Here is a 26,041-nt window from a genome sequence, read left to right as displayed (position 1 = left end):
TAGTCACAAACCGAATCATCATGAAGGACGTTCATGAAAAGGAGATCCACGGGCAATCGGGGAACTCTCCCAAACATAAGGTAGAAGGAGCTGGAGGACCTGAAGTCTGCACGCATATGACACACCAGGTATAATAGAAACATGACACACTGACAATTTTGTGTAATTATAAACACTTATTAATGAACCGGTTACACTAGTACCACAGCAATCTAGTATAACAGTAATCTAGTACCACAGTAATCTAGTACCACAGTAATCTAGTATCACAGTAATCTAATACCACAGTAATCTAGTACCACAGTAATCTAGTATAACAGTAATCTAGTACCACAGTAATCTAGTACCACAGTAATCTAGTACCACAGCAATCTAGTATAACAGTAATCTAGTACCACAGTAATCTAGTACCACAGTAATCTAGTACCACAGCAATCTAGTACCACAGCAATCTAGTATAACAGTAATCTAGTACCACAGTAATCTAGTACCACAGTAATCTAGTACCACAGCAATCTAGTACCACAGCAATCTAGTATAACAGTAATCTAGTACCACAGTAATCTAGTACCACAGTAATCTAGTACCACAGCAATCTAGTACCACAGCAATCTAGTACCACAGCAATCTAGTACCACAGCAATCTAGTATAACAGTAATCTAGTACCACAGTAATCTAGTACCACAGTAATCTAGTACCACAGCAATCTAGTACCACAGCAATCTAGTATAACAGTAATCTAGTACCACAGTAATCTAGTACCACAGTAATCTAGTACCACAGTAATCTAGTATAACAGTAATCTAGTACCACAGTAATCTAGTACCACAATAAACTAGTACCACAGTAATCTAGTACCACAGTAATCTAATACCACAGTAATCTAGTACCACAGTAATCTAATACCACAGTAATCTAGTATAACAGTAATCTAGTACCACAGTAATCTAGTACCACAGTAAACTAGTACCACAGTAATCTAGTACCACAGTAATCTAGTATCACAGTAATCTAATACCACAGTAATCTAGTACCACAGTAATCTAGTACCACAGTAATCTAGTATAACAGTAATCTAGTACCACAGTAATCTAGTACCACAGTAATCTAGTATCACAGTAATCTAATACCACAGTAATCTAGTACCACAGTAATCTAGTACCACAGTAATCTAGTATAACAGTAATCTAGTACCACAGTAATCTAATACCACAGTAATCTAGTACCACAGTAATCTAGTATCACAGTAATCTAATACCACAGTAATCTAGTACCACAGTAATCTAGTACCACAGTAATCTAGTATAACAGTAATCTAGTATAACAGTAATCTAGTACCACAGTACTCTGATGTGAGGGTGAGCTTGTTTTGTCTACCAGGGTGGCGCTGCGAGTTTTAATGCAGGAGAGGAGGCAGAATATTGGTATTTTATATTTTATATTTTTTGCGCCTGTTCTTGGAGCATCAGTGGATTGGCTGTGAGCCTAAACAATTACGTGGAAGGGACGCGCCCAGCGCAGGTGCGCAGGTGCGCCGGGGCCGGACCTGCTGTCCTCCCGCGTCCGCGTCCGCGTCCCACGACACGCTGAGACAAACAGGGTCTCTGTTGTTAGCAGAGGACAGGCAGCAGGTCGCGTTGGTCCCAATATCGGACAGATCTCCGCCTCCTTGTTGAGTATTCACATCATCAATGATCCAGCCGAGAGTCGAACCAAGTCGAACCAAGTCGAATCCGAGTCGGGGCAGGTGCGTGTCGGCGGAAGGAGAAAGACGCTGAAGGAGGAAGTGAAGCGGCTCGGGCTTCAACAGGTTCGATGTTCTAACTTACTGCAGCGGAGCCTTTCCGACTTCCGGCATCGACGAAACAAACAAACAACCCGAAGAAGACGACAACAATGCCGCTGGGACAGTGGCGGCGGAAGAGCAAGTCTCCCAGGGAGCACCTGGTGGACAACGAGGAGGTCGGCGGCGGGCGCGCAGGTACCGGCACCGGGAGCCCGAGCAAGCCCGCCGTGCACGGCGCGGGGCTCCCGCCCCCGCCGGCCAGCCTGCGGCCCAAGCTGGTGTTCCACACCCAGCTGGCCCACGGAAGCCCCACCGGGAGGATCGAGGGATTCACGAACGTCAAGGAGCTGTACGCCAAAATAGCGGCGGTGTTCAACGTCACCGCGCCTGAGGTAAGCCCCCCCCCCCCGTTTGATGTTGCCTTCAGGGTACTTTAATATTCAGGTGTTTCCGCTTTTACAAAGGTGCTTTCATGTCTTTTTTATGGTAGATCATATTTCACGGAGGAATTAAACACTTTTTTTTACCCAAACACACCAATAATATTTATGACGGCGAGTTTTCTTCCATTTTTGAAGTTATAGATTCTATAAATTGAAACGAGTGAAGTTTGTTTTAATGAGTGACTTCTGTCACTCCAACCTGAAACGTGAGGGAGGGAGGGAGGGGGGGGGGGGGGGTCCGACAATGTCCCCGCGGGCCCCCCGTCCTGTTCAGGATGCCTGACTTGTCCCACCCACTGTAAATACCCCCATAAACCTCACAGGTGGTTTCATTACTGTCTAAAGGCCTAAAGCGATTAAGCATTCAGCTAACCAGAGAACGCAACTCTGTGGAGCTTCATGTTGGTTCACATCGGTTCACATCGGTTCACATCGGTTCACATCGGTTCACATCGGTTCACATCGGTTCACTTTGGTTCACATCGGTTCACATCGGTTCACTTTGGTTCACATCGGTTCACTTTGGTTCACATCGGTTCACTTTGGTTCACTTTGGTTCACTTTGGTTCACTTCTTTCACTTTGGTTCACATCGGTTCACTTTGGTTCACTTTGGTTCACATCGGTTCACATCGGTTCACATCGGTTCACTTTGGTTCACTTCTTTCACTTTGGTTCACTTTGGTTCACTTTGGTTCACTTCTTTCACTTTGGTTCACATCGGCTCACTTTGGTTCACTTTGGTTCACATCGGTTCACTTCTTTCACTTTGGTTCACATCGGTTCACATCGGTTCACTTTGGTTCACATCGGTTCACTTTGGTTCACTTTGGTTCACTTTGGTTCACTTCTTTCACTTTGGTTCACATCGGTTCACATCGGTTCACTTTGGTTCACTTTGGTTCACTTTGGTTCACTTCTTTCACTTTGGTTCACATCGGTTCACATCGGTTCACTTTGGTTCACTTTGGTTCACATCGGTTCACATCAGTTCACATCGGTTCACTTTGGTTCACTTTGGTTCACATCAGTTCACATCGGTTCACTTTGGTTCACTTTGGTTCACTTCTTTCACTTTGGTTCACTTTGGTTCACATCGGTTCACATCGGTTCACTTCGGTTCACTTTGGTTCACTTCTTTCACGTCCTGATCATCTCAGATTTAACCTTTGACCCTTTGGAAGGCCCCGACCTGTAAACCTGAAACCACTGGACCAAAATGCCTGTTTATAAAGAAATGAGAGCTGCTTCCAGTTTACTTTACATTACATTGCATTACGACAATGTAATAATATAAATTATAAGGTATCACAACGTAGTAATTACAGGAGCGGCTTTCCTGCAGAAATAGCACATTGCTTGTGCGTATTTTGTATTTTACTGAAATGTATCTGTACCCCGTTACGTATTTCTACATTCAGGTCGCACAAGCTTTACTTTTGAGCCTTTCTTCCACCAGCGGCTTCCTCTGCAAGCTTTTGCAGGAATATCTTCCATTCAGCTTTTTAATGTTTATTTTGTGCCTCTTCCGAGGTTATCGTATTTATTTATGGACCTTCGATCCATCAATAACGCTCATTGGACTCGGCGTGTTGGAGCTTTATGAGCTACGAAGAGTCAGAAGTATTCGATGTGTGACGCTGCTAGAACATCTGAAAGCTGTAAAGCTCTTTGTTACAAACTGTAGGAGTAGCAGGAAGGGGGGGGGGGGGGGGCAGAAGGTCAATACGAGGACCGGACCTCTGTCTGTTCTGTTGGGCAGAACTTTGTCACATTGGTGCTCTTTGATGCTGATTCAAACAGTGCGTCCCTGCAGGTATCCTCCATTCATGCACGTGATGCGGTGAAGACGACTACAGACTGACGGCCTGAGGAAGCGGGGGGGGGGCGGGGGGGGGGGGGGGGGGCTGTGGTCATGTTAGTTGCCACGAGCCACGTTTTTTGCACCACAGGAAGTCCCTCATGTCAGAGATTCTGCCTCGGTCCTCCGTTTGGCTGTTGTCTCCGTCTCACGCGTGAAAGTAGAGCCGGAAGAGCTTTAAGAGCTTTAAGAGCTTTACGAGCTTTACGGTCCCGTTCTGCTCGGGTCAAAGTCTGCTTCCTGGCCCTCGGCTGCAGACTCGGGTGTGGCTCTGGGGGCTCTGGGGTTCTGGGGGCTCTGGGGGCTCTGGGACTCTTGGGACTCTGGGGGCTCTGGGGTTCTGGGGACTCTGGGGGCTCTGGGGTTCTGGTGCTCTGGGACTCTGGGGGCTCTGGGACTCTGGGGACTCTGGGGGCTCTGGGACTCGGGGACTTGGGGGCTCTGGGACTCGGGGGGCTCGGGGACTCTGCTGAGTGTGCGTGTCGCTCACCAGAAAGCACACAGACATGTGAATATCTGGACCGTTGTCATGTGACAGACGCACACTTTACTGGTGTTGGACTTCTATGTTTGCAGCCGGGACACGACTAGCTTGCTATTACAACATGTAATAAACATTATAACAAGTAAAGTAAAGCGTTTATCTTGATTGCTGGATGTTTATCTGTTTATTTGGTGGACGATTAGAAATGAGGTGGAGAAAAGGATTCTTCTCGTCTTTGAATCGATTTTGTGTTCTGGTCTGAAGTAACATTTGTGGAGTGAAGCTTCTTAAGGTGCTTCACCGTCCGTGCGTCCGTCCGTCCATCCATCCGTCCATCCGTCCTCCACCACTTATCCGCGGCCGTGTATTAGCAGGGATTTCCAGCCCCCCCTGTACCCAGACATTTGTTCTCCTGAGGCGTTCCCAGTCCAGCCGAGAGACAGAATCTCTCTGGCTGCACCTAGAAAACAGAATCGGTGATAAAGGAGTCCTGCTGGAGTCCAACGTGCACCTGGAGCAGGTTTAACTACTTGTACTCTTGAAGCACCCCCCCCCCCCCCCCACACACACACACACACACACACACACACCCGTAAGTATGCTGTAAATATCGGCGTGGTAACGTGGGCGGGACCCCAGATGCTGTCGCACACTCAATCATCTCTCATTATTGATCTACGATCTAGAATCTGCATCAAGATCCAATCAAGGCTTCTTAGATTTACCCCCACACTAAAAAAAACACAACCTATCATTCAATATAATGAATTAAATATCAAGTAGTAATATCTCATGCACAAATCATGGATCACAACCCCACGGAGGTGTTCCCGGCGGCTGTTCAGTAATTAATGCCGCTTGCTATTGAATCTGTTGCATCATAATGTATTTTCAGCTCATATCATCCAGAGATAATTATTATTGCTCATAAGGGAACGAACCCACAAGGACCTGACTGAGCAGAGCCCGTCACCGCCCTGCAGCTGATGTGCTCGTGGTTACGATGCACGAGGTTTATTTAGGAGGCCGGAAATCTCTGAGTCGAAACAGAGTCGTTTGTTTGTTTGTTTGTTAGCAGGAAAGAAATAATAAATAAATGGATGTTGGTCTAACTTTGATCCTCGGTCTTAGATCCTTGCACTATCAAACAAAACGTCTCCTGGTTCTGATCCAGAATGAGCTCAGGAGCAAATATTACATTTTAACATTAAACCCATTTATGGATTCAAGAATCAGTTAAAAATACATCAACTCTGATTCACTTTAACTCTTCATGTTGGTGTATAAAGATACCGAGAACAATCCAGAACCTTCTGGTGCTGATCCAGATCACCGTGTGGACGGTGGAGATCCGGTTGGGAGGGGAACGAGCTGCTTGGGGGACACTTGACTGTGTCGTTGGTTTCTGGGTCAAGAAGAAGTGAAGAGAAGTTTAGATATCCTCCATCTTTGAACGGTGAGAAGCAACGCTGCGATGAAGAACCGACCCGCATCCTGTTTATTGATGAATCCTAAACCACTGATGCTGGAAGTAGGAGGAGTTACAGGGAAAAGAACCCTTTGTTTGAACACAACACAGACCGGAACAGAGCGGCGGCGTTATTGCGTCATCGCCATTGTGAGTGCAATGATGACGATTGGCCTTCTCCACGAAATAGAAAGCGTGCGTCAGACATCCTCCACGTGCTGAACGGAACGGGTAACGGCGTTCCTCATCCTGCTGGTGGAGCCGTCTCCCGCTCGGGGGGGGGGGGCTCACAGCGAAGCAGGGCTCGCCGTCCATCCCGCCACCGGCAGCAATGTGGCGTTCGGTTTGCGTCTCGGGAGCAGATTGGATCAGTGTGACGAACGCAGTGGGAGGTGTGAGACGCTGCTCCCCGTATCCCGGCGACGCCTCGGTGACCGTTACCCGGGGGGGGAAGGGGGGGAGAATCACCAGTTCAACGACAGAGCACTCTGCTTCTCTCTCCTCCCTCCATAATAATCCCCTTTTATAGTCGGGTAACCCCCGGCAACGCACGAGGCACGTCTGCTAATGAGCGAGCGGCGTTAGCTGGCACACGGCGAAGGGCCCAAACGAGGGTGGCCTCGCTGCCGGGCTCTGATTGGATCACGGAGGTGATCCTGCTGATGAACCAGCTGGAATCAAGCTTGGTGCACGTTCCTAATCTGCCTGAACACAAGCTGGTCTGACCCCCCAGACGCACCGATGGGGGGGGGGGCGAGGCTGCTGCAGCGACCCCCACCCCCCCTGATGACTCCTGGATTTAGTGTTCTGTCATCTCAGCTCAGGCTGTGATAAAAAAACAGGGATTTTTGTTATTGATGTTTATCGCCTATGTACAGTGTACGTACACGATGTACACGCCCATGTACACTGTACGTACACGATGTACACGCCTATGTACACTGTACATACACGATGTACACGCCTATGTACACTGTACGTACACGATGTACACACCCATGTACACTGTACGTACACGATGTACACACCCATGTACACTGTACGTACACGATGTACACGCCTATGTACACTGCCCCTTTATGGGTCCGCTACAAGAAGGAGACCCTGCAAAAACTCCAGGTAGCATGTAATGACTGCCTGAGGATACTGCTGAGGAAGCCCAGGAGCAGCGGTGCTAGAAAGCTCTTTTGTGACTCAGGACTAATCTACAGGCCCTCTTGAGGGACCTGATGTTTAAGTTCATGTCCCGACTTGATGGGTCCCGAAACAGTATTATATTGATGCTCACAAATCCCAGGTGCAGCTCGGTCAGATATCAATCGTATCTATGGAAACATTGGTATTGGTGTCTGTTAAGACTCTCCTGAATAAGATGTTTTGCTGTGTTTTTGTGTTGTATGTTTTTACTATTGGGTCTAGAGCCTGTAATAAAGTTTATATATATCAAAGAGATTTTCCTTCACAGGAGGATCTATTCTTTATGTTTTCTGTTTCTGTGTGTGCAGATCCTGTTTTGCACCCTCAATACCCACAAGATCGACATGGAGAAGCTGCTGGGGGGGCAGATTGGCCTGGAGGACTTCATCTTTGCCCACATTAAAGGGCTCCGGAAGGAGGTGGCGGTTTATAAATCTGAGGAGGCGCTGGGCCTCACCATCACCGACAACGGGACGGGATACGCCTTCATTAAGGTAGAGCCCCGTGGGTCACGGTGGTGCAGCGTTGATCAGGAGGAGCAGCTCAGCTTGTGTTTGTAATTCTACTCCTGTCTTTGTTGGATTTAACTCATTCAGTTCCAGCCGTTTTCAGCTCCGCTTTATGCCGCGTTCCCCAGTTCTCGCGTATTTTCCCTGATTTTCTAAGCCGCACAGAATATTCTTTACCGTGACACTGCACCTGCCAAAGGGAAGAGTAAAGTCTCTTCTTTCATCACTTGGTTCTGGAGTTATTGGCCGTTGAAGAGAGGCGGATTTCAATGTTTGGGTTATAAAACCATCTTTAGACGTGAATGGCACTCAAAGGGTTAATTTAATGTATGTTAGCCTTTATATTTGTTTGCCTTCGAGTTCGAAGAGTTCAGAGACTTCACAGGTTTTAACTTTGCTCAATGTCATTTCAGCAATATTACGTTGTCTAGTGATTAATTAATTAATTTAGGATCAGTTCTTTCAAATAATCGAATGCCTTCATTTATTCTGATGTACTCAAAAGTAATAATAATATTCTGTTATTGATCTGCGCCACATAAAAACGAGCAAACGGATTAAGACAAAAGCATTTTTAAGTTGACCTAAAAGGTGATTTCATGCTCAAACGTGCCGTTGGGTAATTATCAGTAGTTGTTTGAAATGTACTGCAGTATAATACCAGTTACTTTATACAGGCCACATACCGGTAATAAACACAATGTGTATATTAAGATCGATCAAAGTAGAACTCGCTGAACCCCACAGGGAACATTTGGTTCGGCGTTTTACTCAAAGGGCTCACGGGCGCCATCGTGTGGCCAGAACAGCGAGCGGATGGCTTCAGGGTCGGACGTCGTCGTGCTGTTGGAGACGCCGCTACACGCATACATTGTCCTCTGCAGTAGTATTTGTGGTTTTGTCTCGCTCTCTCCTCCTGCGCCGCCCTCCTCTCCATGCGGCAGCGGATCAAAGAGGGCAGCGTGGTGGACCGGGCGAAGGTGATCTGCGTGGGCGACCACGTGGAGTCCATTAACGGCTGCAACATCGTCGGGACGCGGCACTATGAGGTCGCCCGCATGCTGAAGGAGCTTCCCAAAGACGAGCCCTTCACCCTCAAGCTGGTGGAGCCAATGAAAGCCTTCGGTGAGTGAAGAGGGAGGAGCTCACGCTAGCGTGGGGGGGGCCAGAACGTCACCATGCATGAGGCCAGGACGGGAACAGAAGCACGTGTTGATATTCGGGTCCTTTTTAGTTTAAAGAAAAAGGATCAACTCAGAACAAGATTAGAATTGAATCTATTGATCATGCCGGAAATGCTTTTAGCGTCGGAGACGATCGACTCGCTTTAGTTTCTGCGTATTCCCTCGTCTGAAATGATCGTCCTCACTAAACTAACATCAAATAATCTATCCTTCACGAACATCCCGTCTGTCCTCTCAGAGCTTTCATTACGACAGTAGAGGCCTGATATTAATATCAATTAAAGTACTATAAATGCTACTGCAAATATCATTCTTTTAGAGGAGTACTTGAAGAGTGAAAGGTGTTCTTGAAGCCGCTAAGAAAGTATCAGAAATACACAGAAAGTAGTTTTGAATGCATTTTTATCATATTATTTTCTGTAAATATATAGTGCTATTGTGCTTCCACCTGTTGAGTGTTAAAACAGCAAAAACGTACAATCCTGTACTCATGAAGTATTTGATCAACGTAGGGAAGCCTGGAGGGTCATTGGCTGGCCCTCCAGGCCGGGGGGGTGGGGGGGGTCGCTGATCCCAGACTTCGCCGTCTGTCCCACGTCTGCAGGCCTCGGCTGATATTGAATCTTAGCGTGACGAAGCCGTTCTCCACGCCGTCCCTCCCAGAGACCGGCTGCAACCTCGCCTGATGCGTCGTTCCGCCCGCGTGTTCGGGAGTAAACTGGACTTTGTGTGCGTTTTCTTTCCCTTCTGAATGACAGAAATGCTAGAGCCCAGGTCAAAGGGCACCAAACCTGCTGGCGACAACAAGCTCGGTACGGGAAGGGGGACTCTGAGACTCCGATCCAGGGGCCCAGCGACTGTAGAGGAGGAGGTGAGTCAGTGGAACATTGATCCGCCGTGGATGCAGCATGACGACAGCCGGGAATTTGGCCCCTTTGATGTCGACTCCTTTGCATCTGCGTCAGTAAAGATCTCTCTGGCGGACTCAAAACGCATGAAAGATCATCAAGAAAGAAATCTGGCACCGAAAAAATGCTCAGTAGCTTCTACAGGCTGAGAGGCGAGCGTGTCCCTCCAACTTCTGTCCCTGGCTGGAACGCGACGGCGCTAGCACGGCGTTAGCACGGCGCTAGCACGGCACTAGCACGGTCCACAGGGACACGACTCACGCAACACCACCCCCTCTTCACACGTCTGCCGTCAGGCCAGACTGACTGAATCATATTTAGCAGAAAATTAGCATCAACGTGCAACGAGCACCGAAATACAATCAAAGGAAGGCCTGACTGATGGAGGTGTGTGTGTGTGTGGGTCTGTGTGTGTGTGTGTGCGTGTGTGTGCGCGCTCTGTAGCCGACAGAATTTGAAGAAAAGGCCGTGAAGAAGGTGGACGACCTCTTGGAGAGCTACATGGGCATCAGAGACACTGAGCTTGGTGAGTGATCACGCAGATTTAAATCCATGTGGGGGGGGGGGGGGGGGGACAGTGAAGCTACAAGGAATAGACGTAAAGAAGGTAGAGGACTTCAGGTACCTCGGGTCAACAGAGCAGAGTGATGGAGAGAATGTGGAAAGGAGGTGAAGAATCGTGTGCAGGCAGGCTGGAACGGGGGGAGGAGAGTATCAGGTGTGCTCTGTGATAGGACGAAGGGACAGGTCTACAAGACAGTGGTGAGGACAGCCATGATGGACGGCTTAGAGACAGTGGTGAGGACAGACATGATGGACGGCTCAGAGACAGTGGTGAGGACAGCCATGATGGACGGCTTAGAGACAGTGGTGAGGACAGCCATGATGGACGGCTCAGAGACAGTGGTGAGGACAGCCATGATGGACGGCTTAGAGACAGTGGTGAGGACAGCCATGATGGACGGCTTAGAGACAGTGGTGAGGACAGCCATGATGGACGGCTCAGAGACAGTGGTGAGGACAGCCATGATGGACGGCTCAGAGACAGTGGTGAGGACAGCCATGATGGACGGCTTAGAGACAGTGGTTCTGAGGACAAGACAGGAGGCGGAGCTAGAAGTGGAGGAGATGAAGATGCTGAGGTTCTCCTTGGGAGTGACCAGGTTGGACAGGATTAGAAATGAGACAATAAGAGGGACAGTGAAGGTTAGACGTTTTGGAGACAAGGTCAGAGAGACCAGACTTTGATGGGTTGGACATGTCCAGAGGAGAGACGGGGACTATATCGGTAGAAGGATGCTGAGGATGGAACTGCCAGGGAACAGGACTAGAGGACGACCCAGGAGAAGAGACATGGACGTAGCAGAATGTCGTTTACATCGCTGCAGGTCTAACGTCCCGAGTTCTGTCCTCCTGCAGCTGCTACGATGGTCGAGGTCGGGCGTGACAAGAAGAACCCAGACGAGTTCGCCATGGCGTTGGACGAGACGCTCGGCGACTTCGCCTTCCCCGATGAGTTCGTCTTTGATGTCTGGGGCGCCATTGGGGACGCCAAGCAGGGACGATTCTGAGCTACTTCTCCCAAACACACACACGCACACACAGACACACACACACACACACACACACACACACAGACACACACACACACGCGCACACAGACACACGCGCACACACACGCACACACACACAGACAGACACACACACACGCCCACACGCGCACACACACGCACACACACACAGACAGACACACACACACGCCCACACACGCAGACACACGCACACACACACACACACGTGTCCTTGCGCGTAGCTCTGAGACGACGTCATTCCGGCGGGATTAAAGATGGCCGTGTAATCCTGATTTATCCGTGACGTGTGGAACGCTGAGACTTTGGCGTCTTGAAGCTCGTCCTGCCGTCCTGCCGTCCTTCCGTCCGAGCAGCGGTGCGCAAACAATCGCTTCTTTAATGGCTGCGTCTTCTAATCTAGAGTCGCATGGCGTAGCTTTGTATCCTTTTTATATGTGAAATGTCGACAGCTTGTCGTTATGGTGATATTTGTCCAGGAGTCTTTTATCTGCCGCTCCCCCGGCAGGGAGACGCGTTTTTATCAGATAGCTTTAACTACGTTTGACATTAACATTGCCATGAGTCTTAGTTATCGCCGTTATGTCCTGAAATAGGCTCATTTAGAAACGCATGCCTGTTTGTTTTCTTGTAAATTATTTTATAATGAAGAATCTGACTTTTAGTTGTTTTTCTGCACAAATACATTTGTCTCTTTCCGAAGGTACTATCTGACATGGGATCAGTTGCAATGCCTGACATGAACGCTAATGTAGCTGCTATAAACAGAATCGGTTCATGTTTACTCTACAGCGGATGGAAACTGAAGGGATCACTATCGTTAAATAGACAATAAAATCTGACATGCTACTTTCTGCCTTTTCATGAATGTGTCTCTCAGAACCTAAATAATACAGCTCAGTACAACAAACTTTATTTTGCACGTCTGGCCTGCGTACATGTTCAGTAGAAAATACATCCAGTGAGTAATAACACGAGTAATAACCGAAATCAGAAGTACGGTGCACGTGTAGTGTACGACTTGACGAGGATGGAGTTGCACACACTGCGGAGTCTCTTTGGAAGCGCATCGCGTTAAAACATGACGTCACGTTGGTCCTTCCCAGAACGACGAGCGCTAACGAGAGCTCGGTTGGCGAGCCTGATTTGCGGCGCCCTCTACAGACGGGCAGTACACTGTGTGCACATGGAATTTAAGAGTGGGAACAAATATAGAAGTCAAAAAATAAATATGAGAAGTACTGTTGAAAACCCAGTCGAAGTACCCGGGTCGTCTTTTATGGTTGGCTCGGTACCGTCAGTGGGATGGATCTCACGGGGGTTATTTCGGGACCCCCCCCCCCCCCCCCTTACATCCCGACGCCTGGCCCCGCCTCCTTACAGCTCGTCTGGAGTGTAAACCTTCTTGGAGTTGACCGTCAGCTTCTCCTGCGCCTCCTTCATGCTGGACACAACTGAGTAGGATGGGAGGGAACACAGGCAGGAAATACACGCCACGATTATCGGCAGCTTTCAACGCATCCTAGACCCCCCCCCCCCCGTGACCCGACCCCGGCTGAAGGCGAAGATCGCCATCTATTACTATGTAATGACACAATTACAAAGCACACGTGATCAGAGACGCGTAAGCACGCTCGTGGAGAATGAGTCCTGGCAGAAGGCCGTTCCGGTGATTGAGAAAGATGATGATGATGATGAAGTCATGGCGCTGAGAAGTCCAGCACGACCGAAGCGGAACATAACTCGCTCTAATAACAAAGGTTCCTCACGGTAACGGCTGGCACTGAATGGGTTAAGGGAGGAGCCCGGTGGGAGTCCACGCCACGGGCCGGCGCTCAGGTGTCTCACTGACCTTGTTCCTCGCTGGTGTAGAAGTACTTGTAGTTCAGATTCCCATCGCTGTTAAAAATCTCAGGATGGACGGCACCGCTGGGATCTGAAAGGGTTAACAGGGAAAGGTGATGGGACAGACGCATCAGCCAGTGCCCCCCCCCCCCCCCGTGTATTCAGGCCCAGGCCTCAGAAACGTGTGTGGGTGCGTCCTCCTAAAACACAAACGAGTTCAACGGAGCGGAATGCGTCCGGGACATTCGGCCCGGCCCTCGTCTAATCTGAGAAGCTCGTGTTCCTCCCTGTGACCCCACGGAAGGTCAGCAGGTCAACGCGACTCCACTCCCTCCGTACCAAGGAAGAGAATCCGAGGGACGTATCTGCCGTCAATGAAGTAGGCGTCGCCAGGCGGCTCCTCATCACCCTGGAGGAGATGAGTTCAGCCTGACGTTAGCTAGCATCGGCGGTTAGCGCACGGGTACAACGAGGTGTATAAATACTCATTTCCGTACCTCCAAGTTGATCATGACGAAGTTACGCGACAGCTCAGCGATTTCCGTGGACTCGGCGAAGACGGGCTTGAGCGCTGACGTGAAAGAGCAAACGCACAACGCTGAAGCGGCTCGTCGACACACAAAATAAAGAATCTGCTCTCGCACAAGCTCAGGGTGCTCCCGCCGTGGAGCCGGGGCGCACGCGCTACCTTTGCAGGCTCCACACCAGCTCTTGTGGATGATGATCATGATTGGACGGCCGCTGTCGACCCGACGCCAAAACAGAGCCGTTATTAAGTAGTTATTACAACACACATTATGAAGGCGGTGTCGGGTTTCCTGCAGGCTGCATGAAAGCTGAGCTGCAGCTTACCTTTCCTGGGCTTCCTTTTTGCCTTCATACAGCGGCCTCCATCGGATGTTCTCTCCAAACCCTGCGTACAGGAAGTGTTACTGCGTTGTGTAGCTAATGTTAGTGTTACTGCGTTGTGTAGCTAATGTTATAGTGTTACTGCGTTGTGTAGCTAATGTTATAGTGTTACTGCGTTGTGTAGATAATGTTATAGTGTTACTGCGTTGTGTAGCTAATGTTATAGTGTTACCGCGTTGCGTAGCTAATGTTATAGTGTTACTGCGTTGTGTAGCTAATGTTAGTGTTACTGTGTTGTGTAGCTAATGTTACTGCGTTGTGTAGCTAATGTTATAGTGTTACTGCGTTGTGTAGCTAATGTTATAGTGTTACTGCGTTGTGTAGCTAATGTTAGTGTTACTGCGTTGTGTAGCTAATGTTATAGTGTTACTGCGTTGTGTAGCTAATGTTAGTGTTACCGCGTTGCGTAGCTAATGTTATAGTGTTACTGCGTTGTGTAGCTAATGTTATAGTGTTACTGCGTTGTGTAGCTAATGTTATAGTGTTACTGCGTTGTGTAGCTAATGTTAGTGTTACTGCGTTGTGTAGCTAATGTTATAGTGTTACTGCGTTGTGTAGCTAATGTTAGTGTTACCGCGTTGCGTAGCTAATGTTATAGTGTTACTGCGTTGTGTAGCTAATGTTATAGTGTTACTGCGTTGTGTAGCTAATGTTATAGTGTTACTGCGTTGTGTAGCTAATGTTATAGTGTTACTGCGTTGTGTAGCTAATGTTATAGTGTTACCGCGTTGTGTAGCTAATGTTACTGCGTTGTGTAGCTAATGTTATAGTGTTACTGCGTTGTGTAGCTAATGTTAGTGTTACTGCGTTGTGTAGCTAATGTTATAGTGTTACTGCGTTGTGTAGCTAATGTTATAGTGTTACTGCGTTGTGTAGCTAATGTTAGTGTTACCGCATTGCGTAGCTAATGTTATAGTGTTACTGCGTTGTGTAGCTAATGTTATAGTGTTACTGCGTTGTGTAGCTAATGTTATAGTGTTACTGCGTTGTGTAGCTAATGTTATAGTGTTACTGCATTGTGCAGCTAATGTTATAGTGTTACTGCATTGTGCAGCTAATGTTATAGTGTTACTGCGCTGTGCAGCTAATGTTATATTTCTGCCCTGAACACACAACCAAACAAAGAACTAAGTAAACTCCAGCAAATACAAATGGCTGGAGGTAAATTCAACCTTCAGGACCTCCAAGCTTTCGTGTGTGAGAAACAATCTATTCATTTTGATAGATTCATTTTGCGGCTGCGCATAATCTAATCTCAGTTTTACCACAAATCCTCTGTAATCTGACACAAGCCTGTCAGTAAGTGGTTTCATATACATAGTTCATCCAGATTGATGTAATCCGAGGCATAGCTCTGTCCAACACGGCACCTCATCAACGATCCAGGTAACTATCCGGGACTAAACTAACATCAAACTCACCTTTATCCAGGTTTACGTTAACATCAAACTCACCTTTATCCGGGACTAAGCTAACATCAAACTCACCTTTATCCGGGACTAAGCTAACATCAAACCCACCTTTATCCGGGACTAAGCTAACATCAAACTCACCTTTATCCAGGTTTACGTTAACATCAAACTCACCTTTATCCAGGACTAAACTAACATCAAACTCACCTTTATCCGGGACTAAGCTAACATCAAACTCACCTTTATCCGGGACTAAGCTAACATCAAACCCACCTTTATCCAGGTTTACGTTAACATCAAACTCACCTTTATCCAGGACTAAACTAACATCAAACTCACCTTTATCCGGGACTAAGCTAACATCAAACTCACCTTTATCCGGGACTAAGCTAACATCAAACCCACCTTTATCCAGGACTAAGCTAACATCAAACTCACCTTTATCCGGGACTAAGCTAACATCAAACTCACCTTTATCCAGGTTAAGCTAACATCAAACCCACCTTTATCCAGGTTAAGCTAACATCAAACTCACCTCTCCCACTGGTTTCTCCGGCGACGTCTTGAAGACACGTCAAAGACAACAGAAGAAGCGGCACGGATGAAAGTAAAGCGATCTTCATCATTTTGAATGGCCTTTCTTCACACAAGACAAGTCGCTCCTCGATTGGATGGACGCCGCCGTGCGCGCGCATATTTATCACTTTACTCCTCCCCCCTATTGGCCAGCAGCGAATCATTTTCCATTTTCGGTGGACGTTCACGTGACGTCACATCCTCACAACCACGTGTTCTGTTTTACGGCGTCACTTGGTCAAGTTAGACAACAAACTATCAGACCTAGAGCGGAAATACAACAAAACAAAAGTTTAAAAGCCAGTCATCGTTTCAAAATGTTGAGTTCTGCGCATATTGAATGGAATTCAATAATTCATACTTACGTAGTTGAGTGAATGCAGCGAATGTTGCCTCGACAAAAGTCTAAATTGGTTTTTTTTTTAGATAAGAATAAAAATTTATTGTGAAAAATTGAATAGGAGATGTATTTTACTGCTGGAACGTGATCCCGGTTTGAGCTGCACACTGTGGGCTCAGTGGCGTGAGGAACTCAGGTCGGGTTATTCATTTAAAAGGCTAAAAATAGTAATTTGTGGTGAATATCCGACACCGTATATTTAATCCTTTCTTTGGAAATTGGAATAATCTTTATGCCGCGCTAAAACTGAAATCCATTGTTTGTTTTGTTTCTGTAGCCATCATGCTAATGTTAGCCAAATCAGCCTTTCATTTAGCGCTTCCTGCACCGATCAGGTCGCGTCTATTCGGGTTATGTTAGTCAGATTGTCGGTAGCTCTTTGCTAGCTCAGTGTTGGCGTAAAGGCAGGATTACTGTGGCTGTGGTTAGCCTCACTAATGTGTTCATTGCATTTTAACACGCATTCACGCATTCACTGTGTGACGTTTGTTTATTGATCAAACGTTTTTCTCGTGTTTAAACAGAACACTATGAATCAAGAGAAGCTTGCCAAACTTCAGGAACAAGTCCGAATCGGTGGAAAGGTGAGTGTGTTCCGGTTTGCTGATGTCCTATAATCAGCTAAAGTGTTTACATTCTGTATTAAAAACGTAATATTCACATCTCAGACGGGCGTTCAAGTTTATTTCTGCTGTTGTTTCTCATTTCAAGGAGTTTAACACCTGTCAGCAGAAAAGTGGGCCCCTAATCTGAGGCTTTGTTTACGTTTACTGTAGGCTCTTCACACACACACTAGATGGCGCTATTTGTTATTTTTACTTTGACAAGAACTTGCTGTTTTCTACAACGCTCCTCTTTTATATTCTGACATTCACTTTCTTTGTGTTTTAGTACAAATAAAAAGGAAATAAATCCTAAAGGTTGGTGACTAGTTGTATTTCCCGAGTTTCTTTTCAGTCCACACTTTTTGATTTGGCATTTGTCACATAGAATTTATAGTCTACACATTTCTTTTTTGTAGATGTGAATGAATAGTACATGTAAATAATACCACTATGACTTGGTTGTGTACCGTACAGAATTGGCTCTATTGTTTGTGTGGACAGTATTAAGGTTACGATTACTAGTTCGAATATCAGTTCTCATTGCAGCCATCCCAGTCGTTTTCACTTCACTTCATTTATACAGAGACGTAAAACGCTACTTTTAGTCGACTTTGGTTGAAAGATGAATCTTTGATTTTATTAAATGCACTAAAAGTAACTTGCAACAACAGATCAGTGTAACCTGAGAATCTCAAAATGTGTTTGAAACTGTTTCACCGCAGCTCTGTGAGAAGAGACTTCATAGCTTCCCAGACAGAAGGAAAAAGAAAAACTATCTTTGACTCAGAGGTAGTAAATTCTGTTTCTGTTCTTTCCACAGGGAACAGCCCGCAGGAAGAAAAAGGTTGTCCACAAAACGGCAACAGCTGACGACAAGAAACTCCAGAGTTCATTGAAGAAGTTAGCCGTGAACAACATCGCAGGAATAGAGGAGGTGAGCGTTTTACACAGGAAGAACTTACAGGAGAACGTTTGAATAGAGGAGGTGAGCGTTTTACACGGGAAGAACTTACAGGAGAACGTTTGAATAGAGGAGGTGAGCGTTTTACACAGGAAGAACTTACAGGAACGTTTGAATAGAGGAGGTGAGCGTTTTACACAGGAAGAACTTACAGGAACGTTTGAATAGAGGAGGTGAGCGTTTTACACGGGAAGAACTTACAGGAACGTTTGAATAGAGGAGGTGAGCGTTTTACACAGGAAGAACTTACAGGAACGTTTGAATAGAGGAGGTGAGCGTTTTACACAGGAAGAACTTACAGGAACGTTTGAATAGAGGAGGTGAGCGTTTTACACAGGAAGAACTTACAGGAACGTTTGAATAGAGGAGGTGAGCGTTTTACACGGGAAGAACTTACAGGAACGTTTGAATAGAGGAGGTGAGCGTTTTACACAGGAAGAACTTACAGGAACGTTTGAATAGAGGAGGTGAGCGTTTTACACGGGAAGAACTTACAGGAACGTTTGAATAGAGGAGGTGAGCGTTTTACACAGGAAGAACTTACAGGAACGTTTGAATAGAGGAGGTGAGCGTTTTACACAGGAAGAACTTACAGGAGAACGTTTGAATAGAGGAGGTGAGCGTTTTACACAGGAAGAACTTACAGGAACGTTTGAATAGAGGAGGTGAGCGTTTTACACAGGAAGAACTTACAGGAACGTTTGAATAGAGGAGGTGAGCGTTTTACACGGGAAGAACTTACAGGAACGTTTGAATAGAGGAGGTGAGCGTTTTACACAGGAAGAACTTACAGGAGAACGTTTGAATAGAGGAGGTGAGCGTTTTACACAGGAAGAACTTACAGGAACGTTTGAATAGAGGAGGTGAGCGTTTTACATGGGAAGAACTTACAGGAGAACGTTTGAATAGAGGAGGTGAGCGTTTTACACAGGAAGAACTTACAGGAGAACGTTTGAATAGAGGAGGTGAGCGTTTTACACAGGAAGAACTTACAGGAACGTTTGAATAGAGGAGGTGTGCGTTTTACACAGGAAGAACTTACAGGAACGTTTGAATAGAGGAGGTGAGCGTTTTACACGGGAAGAACTTACAGGAACGTTTGAATAGAGGAGGTGAGCGTTTTACACAGGAAGAACTTACAGGAGAACGTTTGAATAGAGGAGGTGAGCGTTTTACATGGGAAGAACTTACAGGAACGTTTGAATAGAGGAGGTGAGCGTTTTACATGGGAAGAACTTACAGGAACGTTTGAATAGAGGAGGTGAGCGTTTTACACAGGAAGAACTTACAGGAACGTTTGAATAGAGGAGGTGAGCGTTTTACACAGGAAGAACTTACAGGAACGTTTGAATAGAGGAGGTGAGCGTTTTACACAGGAAGAACTTACAGGAGAACGTTTGAATAGAGGAGGTGAGCGTTTTACACAGGAAGAACTTACAGGAGAACGTTTGAATAGAGGAGGTGAGCGTTTTACACAGGAAGAACTTACAGGAACGTTTGAATAGAGGAGGTGAGCGTTTTACACGGGAAGAACTTACAGGAACGTTTGAATAGAGGAGGTGAGCGTTTTACACAGGAAGAACTTACAGGAACGTTTGAATAGAGGAGGTGAGCGTTTTACACGGGAAGAACTTACAGGAACGTTTGAATAGAGGAGGTGAGCGTTTTACACGGGAAGAACTTACAGGAGAACGTTTGAATAGAGGAGGTGAGCGTTTTACACAGGAAGAACTTACAGGAACGTTTGAATAGAGGAGGTGAGCGTTTTACACAGGAAGAACTTACAGGAGAACGTTTGAATAGAGGAGGTGAGCGTTTTACACAGGAAGAACTTACAGGAGAACGTTTGAATAGAGGAGGTGAGCGTTTTACACAGGAAGAACTTACAGGAACGTTTGAATAGAGGAGGTGAGCGTTTTACACAGGAAGAACTTACAGGAACGTTTGAATAGAGGAGGTGAGCGTTTTACACAGGAAGAACTTACAGGAGAACGTTTGAATAGAGGAGGTGAGCGTTTTACACAGGAAGAACTTACAGGAGAACGTTTGAATAGAGGAGGTGAGCGTTTTACACAGGAAGAACTTACAGGAACGTTTGAATAGAGGAGGTGAGCGTTTTACACAGGAAGAACTTACAGGAACGTTTGAATAGAGGAGGTGAGCGTTTTACACGGGAAGAACTTACAGGAACGTTTGAATAGAGGAGGTGAGCGTTTTACACGGGAAGAACTTACAGGAGAACGTTTGAATAGAGGAGGTGAGCGTTTTACACAGGAAGAACTTACAGGAACGTTTGAATAGAGGAGGTGAGCGTTTTACACAGGAAGAACTTACAGGAAGGTTTGAATAGAGGAGGTGAGCGTTTTACACAGGAAGAACTTACAGGAGAACGTTTGAATAGAGGAGGTGAGCGTTTTACATGGGAAGAACTTACAGGAACGTTTGAATAGAGGAGGTGAGCGTTTTACACAGGAAGAACTTACAGGAACGTTTGAATAGAGGAGGTGAGCGTTTTACACGGGAAGAACTTACAGGAACGTTTGAATAGAGGAGGTGAGCGTTTTACACAGGAAGAACTTACAGGAACGTTTGAATAGAGGAGGTGAGCGTTTTACACAGGAAGAACTTACAGGAGAACGTTTGAATAGAGGAGGTGAGCGTTTTACACAGGAAGAACTTACAGGAGAACGTTTGAATAGAGGAGGTGAGCGTTTTACACAGGAAGAACTTACAGGAACGTTTGAATAGAGGAGGTGAGCGTTTTACACAGGAAGAACTTACAGGAACGTTTGAATAGAGGAGGTGAGCGTTTTACACGGGAAGAACTTACAGGAACGTTTGAATAGAGGAGGTGAGCGTTTTACACAGGAAGAACTTACAGGAACGTTTGAATAGAGGAGGTGAGCGTTTTACACAGGAAGAACTTACAGGAACGTTTGAATAGAGGAGGTGAGCGTTTTACACAGGAAGAACTTACAGGAACGTTTGAATAGAGGAGGTGAGCGTTTTACACAGGAAGAACTTACAGGAACGTTTGAATAGAGGAGGTGAGCGTTTTACACAGGAAGAACTTACAGGAACGTTTGAATAGAGGAGGTGAGCGTTTTACACGGGAAGAACTTACAGGAACGTTTGAATAGAGGAGGTGAGCGTTTTACACAGGAAGAACTTACAGGAACGTTTAAATAGAGGAGGTGAGCGTTTTACACGGGAAAAACTTACAGGAACGTTTGAATAGAGGAGGTGAGCGTTTTACACAGGAAGAACTTACAGGAGAACGTTTGAATAGAGGAGGTGAGCGTTTTACACAGGAAGAACTTACAGGAGAACGTTTGAATAGAGGAGGTGAGCGTTTTACACAGGAAGAACTTACAGGAACGTTTGAATAGAGGAGGTGAGCGTTTTACACAGGAAGAACTTACAGGAACGTTTGAATAGAGGAGGTGAGCGTTTTACACGGGAAGAACTTACAGGAGAACGTTTGAATAGAGGAGGTGAGCGTTTTACACAGGAAGAACTTACAGGAACGTTTGAATAGAGGAGGTGAGCGTTTTACACAGGAAGAACTTACAGGAACGTTTGAATAGAGGAGGTGAGCGTTTTACACGGGAAGAACTTACAGGAACGTTTGAATAGAGGAGGTGAGCGTTTTACACGGGAAGAACTTACAGGAACGTTTGAATAGAGGAGGTGAGCGTTTTACACAGGAAGAACTTACAGGAACGTTTGAATAGAGGAGGTGAGCGTTTTACACGGGAAGAACTTACAGGAGAACGTTTGAATAGAGGAGGTGAGCGTTTTACACAGGAAGAACTTACAGGAGAACGTTTGAATAGAGGAGGTGAGCGTTTTACACAGGAAGAACTTACAGGAACGTTTGAATAGAGGAGGTGAGCGTTTTACACAGGAAGAACTTACAGGAACGTTTGAATAGAGGAGGTGAGCGTTTTACACAGGAAGAACTTACAGGAACGTTTGAATAGAGGAGGTGAGCGTTTTACACGGGAAGAACTTACAGGAACGTTTGAATAGAGGAGGTGAGCGTTTTACACAGGAAGAACTTACAGGAACGTTTGAATAGAGGAGGTGAGCGTTTTACACGGGAAGAACTTACAGGAGAACGTTTGAATAGAGGAGGTGAGCGTTTTACACAGGAAGAACTTACAGGAACGTTTGAATAGAGGAGGTGAGCGTTTTACACGGGAAGAACTTACAGGAGAACGTTTGAATAGAGGAGGTGAGCGTTTTACACAGGAAGAACTTACAGGAACGTTTGAATAGAGGAGGTGAGCGTTTTACACAGGAAGAACTTACAGGAACGTTTGAATAGAGGAGGTGAGCGTTTTACACGGGAAGAACTTACAGGAACGTTTGATAGAGGAGGTGAGCGTTTTACACGGGAAGAACTTACAGGAGAACGTTTGAATCGAGGAGGTGAGCGTTTTACACAGGAAGAACTTACAGGAACGTTTGAATAGAGGAGGTGAGCGTTTTACACAGGAAGAACTTACAGGAACGTTTGAATAGAGGAGGTGAGCGTTTTACACGGGAAGAACTTACAGGAACGTTTGAATAGAGGAGGTGAGCGTTTTACACAGGAAGAACTTACAGGAACGTTTGAATCGAGGAGGTGAGCGTTTTACACAGGAAGAACTTACAGGAACGTTTGAATCGAGGAGGTGAGCGTTTTACACAGGAAGAACTTACAGGAACGTTTGAATAGAGGAGGTGAGCGTTTTACACAGGAAGAACTTACAGGAACGTTTGAATAGAGGAGGTGAGCGTTTTACACGGGAAGAACTTACAGGAACGTTTGAATAGAGGAGGTGAGCGTTTTACACAGGAAGAACTTACAGGAACGTTTGAATCGAGGAGGTGAGCGTTTTACACAGGAAGAACTTACAGGAACGTTTGAATAGAGGAGGTGAGCGTTTTACACAGGAAGTCACATTGTATGATTTTTAATTATAACAGGCACTTTACAGGTGTAGCACAAGAGCAAGCACTTTAAAGGAAAAACTTTCCTTTAACAGACAGAAACCTTGAACAGAACCTTCAGTGACGCAGTCACAAAGGTTCCTCTTAGTAACACGCTACGTCGGCTTGGGTTAACGTCCTACGATGGCCCAACGGCCCCCTGTTTAAGGAGGGTTGAATGTCACACGGTCAGACGAGACTCTTTGGCATCAACTCCACTCGCCGTGTTTGGAGAGGGAAGAACGCCAAACCCACCGTGGCGCACGGGGGGGGGGACGTTGTGTTTTGGGACTGCTTTTCTGCGACGGGGTCAGGACGACTGATCCGGGTGGATGAGGTCAGGTTTCGTGAGATTTTGAGCATTGGAGATGGAACGTCGGTCTTCCAGCATGACGGTGATCCCGAACACACCGCCCGGGAAACCAAGGCGTGGCTCCGTTAGACGCATGCCAAGGTCCCGGAGCGGCCCAGCCGGTCTCCAGACCGCAACCCAACAGAAGAATCTGTGTTGCCCAGCGACGGCCCCGAAACATCCCAGAATACCAGCAGCAGCGTCCAAACCGGGTCGGCCCAAGAACGACAGGAAACGTCCGTCGTGGCCAGCAGGGGGCGACGCTGTACACCGTTAGCCATTGTGGAAATGACAGACTCACTTCTGGTGTTTGTGTTTGTTTGTCTCGGATTAAGCGGATTAACACGAGGATTAGAGACTAATCTGGTTCACGTCTTGGGACATTAAGTACTGCTGATGTTTCATTGGCTGTAAACGTGGTTTTTTTTTGGGGGGGGGTTGTAGGTGAATATGATCAAAGACGACGGGACAGTGATCCACTTCAACAACCCCAAAGTGCAGGCGTCTCTTTCTGCCAACACGTTCGCCGTCACGGGCCACGCCGAGACCAAGCAGCTGACGGAGATGCTGCCGGGCATCCTGAGCCAGCTGGGCGCCGACAGCCTCGGCAGCCTCCGCAAGCTGGCCGAGCGGTTTCCACGGCAACGTAAGCGCACGCACCAGCACGCAGTCGGTCGACGTAAGGTTCCGACAGTGGGGGGGGTCACTGCAGCAGCGGAGGCTGGCATTGACTGACTGATTGATTGATTGATTGATTGATTGATTGGGTGAGCTACCGATTGAGTCCAGCTCTATTCATCCGTGACACGTCTATTTCCTGCATGGCCTTTTTTAACGTACGCCTACCGTGATTCCCCAAAGCTTCGTAGGTTTCAGCCAAACTCGGATTCACGTCGTTTCTCTTCCTCCTTCCGTATTTTCCAGCGATGGACATGAAAGCAGTCGAGGAAGAAATAGATGAGGAAGAGGACGATGACGTTCCAGGTAGATCATTCAAGTTTTTCTGCCTCTTTATGTTCGACTCGAGTCATTTGCGTCGCGTTCTGTAAATGCACGTTGCTATTTGGTGTCTTGCAGACCTCGTGGAGAACTTTGACGAGGCCTCAAAGAATGAAGCAAACTGACGAGTCCCTTCTTCCTGTCGGCGCTTCTCTTTTGACCTCCACATGGTCTCACAGAGGCCGTTTCCCCTCGTGAGGCCTAATGGATCATCTCCAAACACAAGAACCACGTTGGGCTCAAGCTGCTTTAGAAATCATCTTTCTTACATGGTTAAATATTGAACCGATTCGATGTTGAAGTGATTGCAGAGTTCACTTTATATTATGGTGATGAGTTGTGAATTTAATAAAACATGTTTGGGCTATCGATGCGTCTTTTTATTACTTGAATTCTCAGGTATGCGTTGTCTTTCCCTAAATATCTGCTGGTTGAAGTCTTTAATTGTTTGGAAGTTGCAACAGCTACTAATTTGACAGCAACTACATTTGCTGGATTTGTACCAGTCCTGGATTAATGAAAATAAACTAATATAGTAGAAAGTTTATACTTATTTGTAAAATGTGTATTGATTTAAAAAAAGACTCTAAATTATTATTTTTGCAAGAGTAAATATGTATTTAACAATGCTCAGGATGGCTCAGACATCGGCTAGAGCAATCAAATAAATGTACAGGAAATAAATATTTCTTTCTGATGTATGAACTTGAAGTACGGCAAGGTAGTAAAAACGTTCCAAAACTCATTGATCACTCACAGTAAATCAGTCGTTTTATTTGAATGGGGTATTCAGGTCTTTAAGGCTTTTACAAAGTACATATGAACCAGTATTGTAATTTTCATATATATAGTAGTAGTATAATTTCTTATTGATATTGATCTCTCTTTAATAATTCGTTAATCTGAGTGGTTCTGGGATTAACAGGGTGTGCGTGACGTGAACGCATCACTGATCCCTTCTGACGCTGCTCCGGTGAACCGGACAAGGTGATTCAGGTGGAGCTGCGGACCCGCCCCGAGACGCGACCAGCTGCAGCAAACCGGAAGCTGGGTCTCTCCCTTCAACATAAAATCACAACAGGGAATGAATATTAGGCTGCATTTACTGAAGCAATAGCGCTTTTATTTCTGATGGTTGAAGTTAATTTCTATTGTGAATATTGTATAAATTGTGCATGCTTGCACACCACGGGAGATACCACCTTTATCTTCGACTTTTCATAAACATGAATTTGATTTTTGTTTCTAACTGGCTGCTAAACTGGAAATTATTTTTGCTGAATCTCTCTATTGTTATTTATTTATTTATTCTTACACAAAAAGTTATTGTAAACTTTTTCATGGAGCAATAAATTTCAAAGCTTCCGCCGTTCCTACACACAGTGTCACCATTGGCTATCGTACTAATAATGACGTCACCGCATCTTGTATTGTGTGTGACGTAAGGAGACCGGAGTGATTCACATTTATTTCTACAGAGGGCACAGTCAAGGTCAAATAGCTAAATGTGAAGTGAAGAAATCATTTTGATAAGAATGTATACATTGGGCCACTCGCAGGCATTCATCCGGTTAAA

The 26,041-nt window shown here is 46.2% G+C and overlaps 3 protein-coding genes across 3 annotated transcripts; 2 read left to right on the top strand and 1 right to left on the bottom strand.

Annotated features, from left to right (window-relative positions):
* Positions 1 to 1,897: 1,897 nt before the first annotated feature.
* On the top strand, positions 1,898 to 12,267 carry gipc2 (GIPC PDZ domain containing family, member 2). Its single transcript, XM_068748778.1, has 6 exons — positions 1,898 to 2,179; positions 7,548 to 7,733; positions 8,693 to 8,873; positions 9,691 to 9,803; positions 10,285 to 10,366; positions 11,260 to 12,267. Exons 1-6 carry the CDS (start codon positions 1,898 to 1,900, stop codon positions 11,409 to 11,411), a joined length of 996 nt encoding a protein of 331 aa, XP_068604879.1. The 3' UTR covers positions 11,412 to 12,267.
* A 527-nt stretch (positions 12,268 to 12,794) lies between these two features.
* Positions 12,795 to 16,235, bottom strand: txndc12 (thioredoxin domain containing 12 (endoplasmic reticulum)). The gene is made up of 7 exons (XM_068749118.1): positions 16,131 to 16,235; positions 14,127 to 14,187; positions 13,963 to 14,015; positions 13,772 to 13,845; positions 13,614 to 13,683; positions 13,282 to 13,365; positions 12,795 to 12,883 (listed from the first exon to the last, which is right to left on the bottom strand). Exons 1-7 carry the CDS (start codon positions 16,219 to 16,221, stop codon positions 12,807 to 12,809), a joined length of 510 nt encoding a protein of 169 aa, XP_068605219.1. The 5' UTR covers positions 16,222 to 16,235; the 3' UTR covers positions 12,795 to 12,806.
* A 419-nt stretch (positions 16,236 to 16,654) lies between these two features.
* Positions 16,655 to 24,826, top strand: LOC137904422 (transcription factor BTF3 homolog 4-like). The gene is made up of 6 exons (XM_068748598.1): positions 16,655 to 16,707; positions 17,096 to 17,155; positions 17,997 to 18,110; positions 23,911 to 24,112; positions 24,391 to 24,450; positions 24,544 to 24,826. The coding sequence occupies exons 2-6, from the start codon at positions 17,102 to 17,104 to the stop codon at positions 24,588 to 24,590; spliced, it is 477 nt and encodes a 158-aa protein (XP_068604699.1). The 5' UTR covers positions 16,655 to 16,707; positions 17,096 to 17,101; the 3' UTR covers positions 24,591 to 24,826.
* The last annotated feature ends 1,215 nt before the right edge of the window (positions 24,827 to 26,041 follow it).

Source organism: Brachionichthys hirsutus, chromosome 15 (assembly GCF_040956055.1).
Source record: "Brachionichthys hirsutus isolate HB-005 chromosome 15, CSIRO-AGI_Bhir_v1, whole genome shotgun sequence".
Lineage (NCBI taxonomy): Eukaryota > Metazoa > Chordata > Actinopteri > Lophiiformes > Brachionichthyidae > Brachionichthys > Brachionichthys hirsutus.
This window is presented reverse-complemented; position numbering and strand designations above follow the sequence as displayed.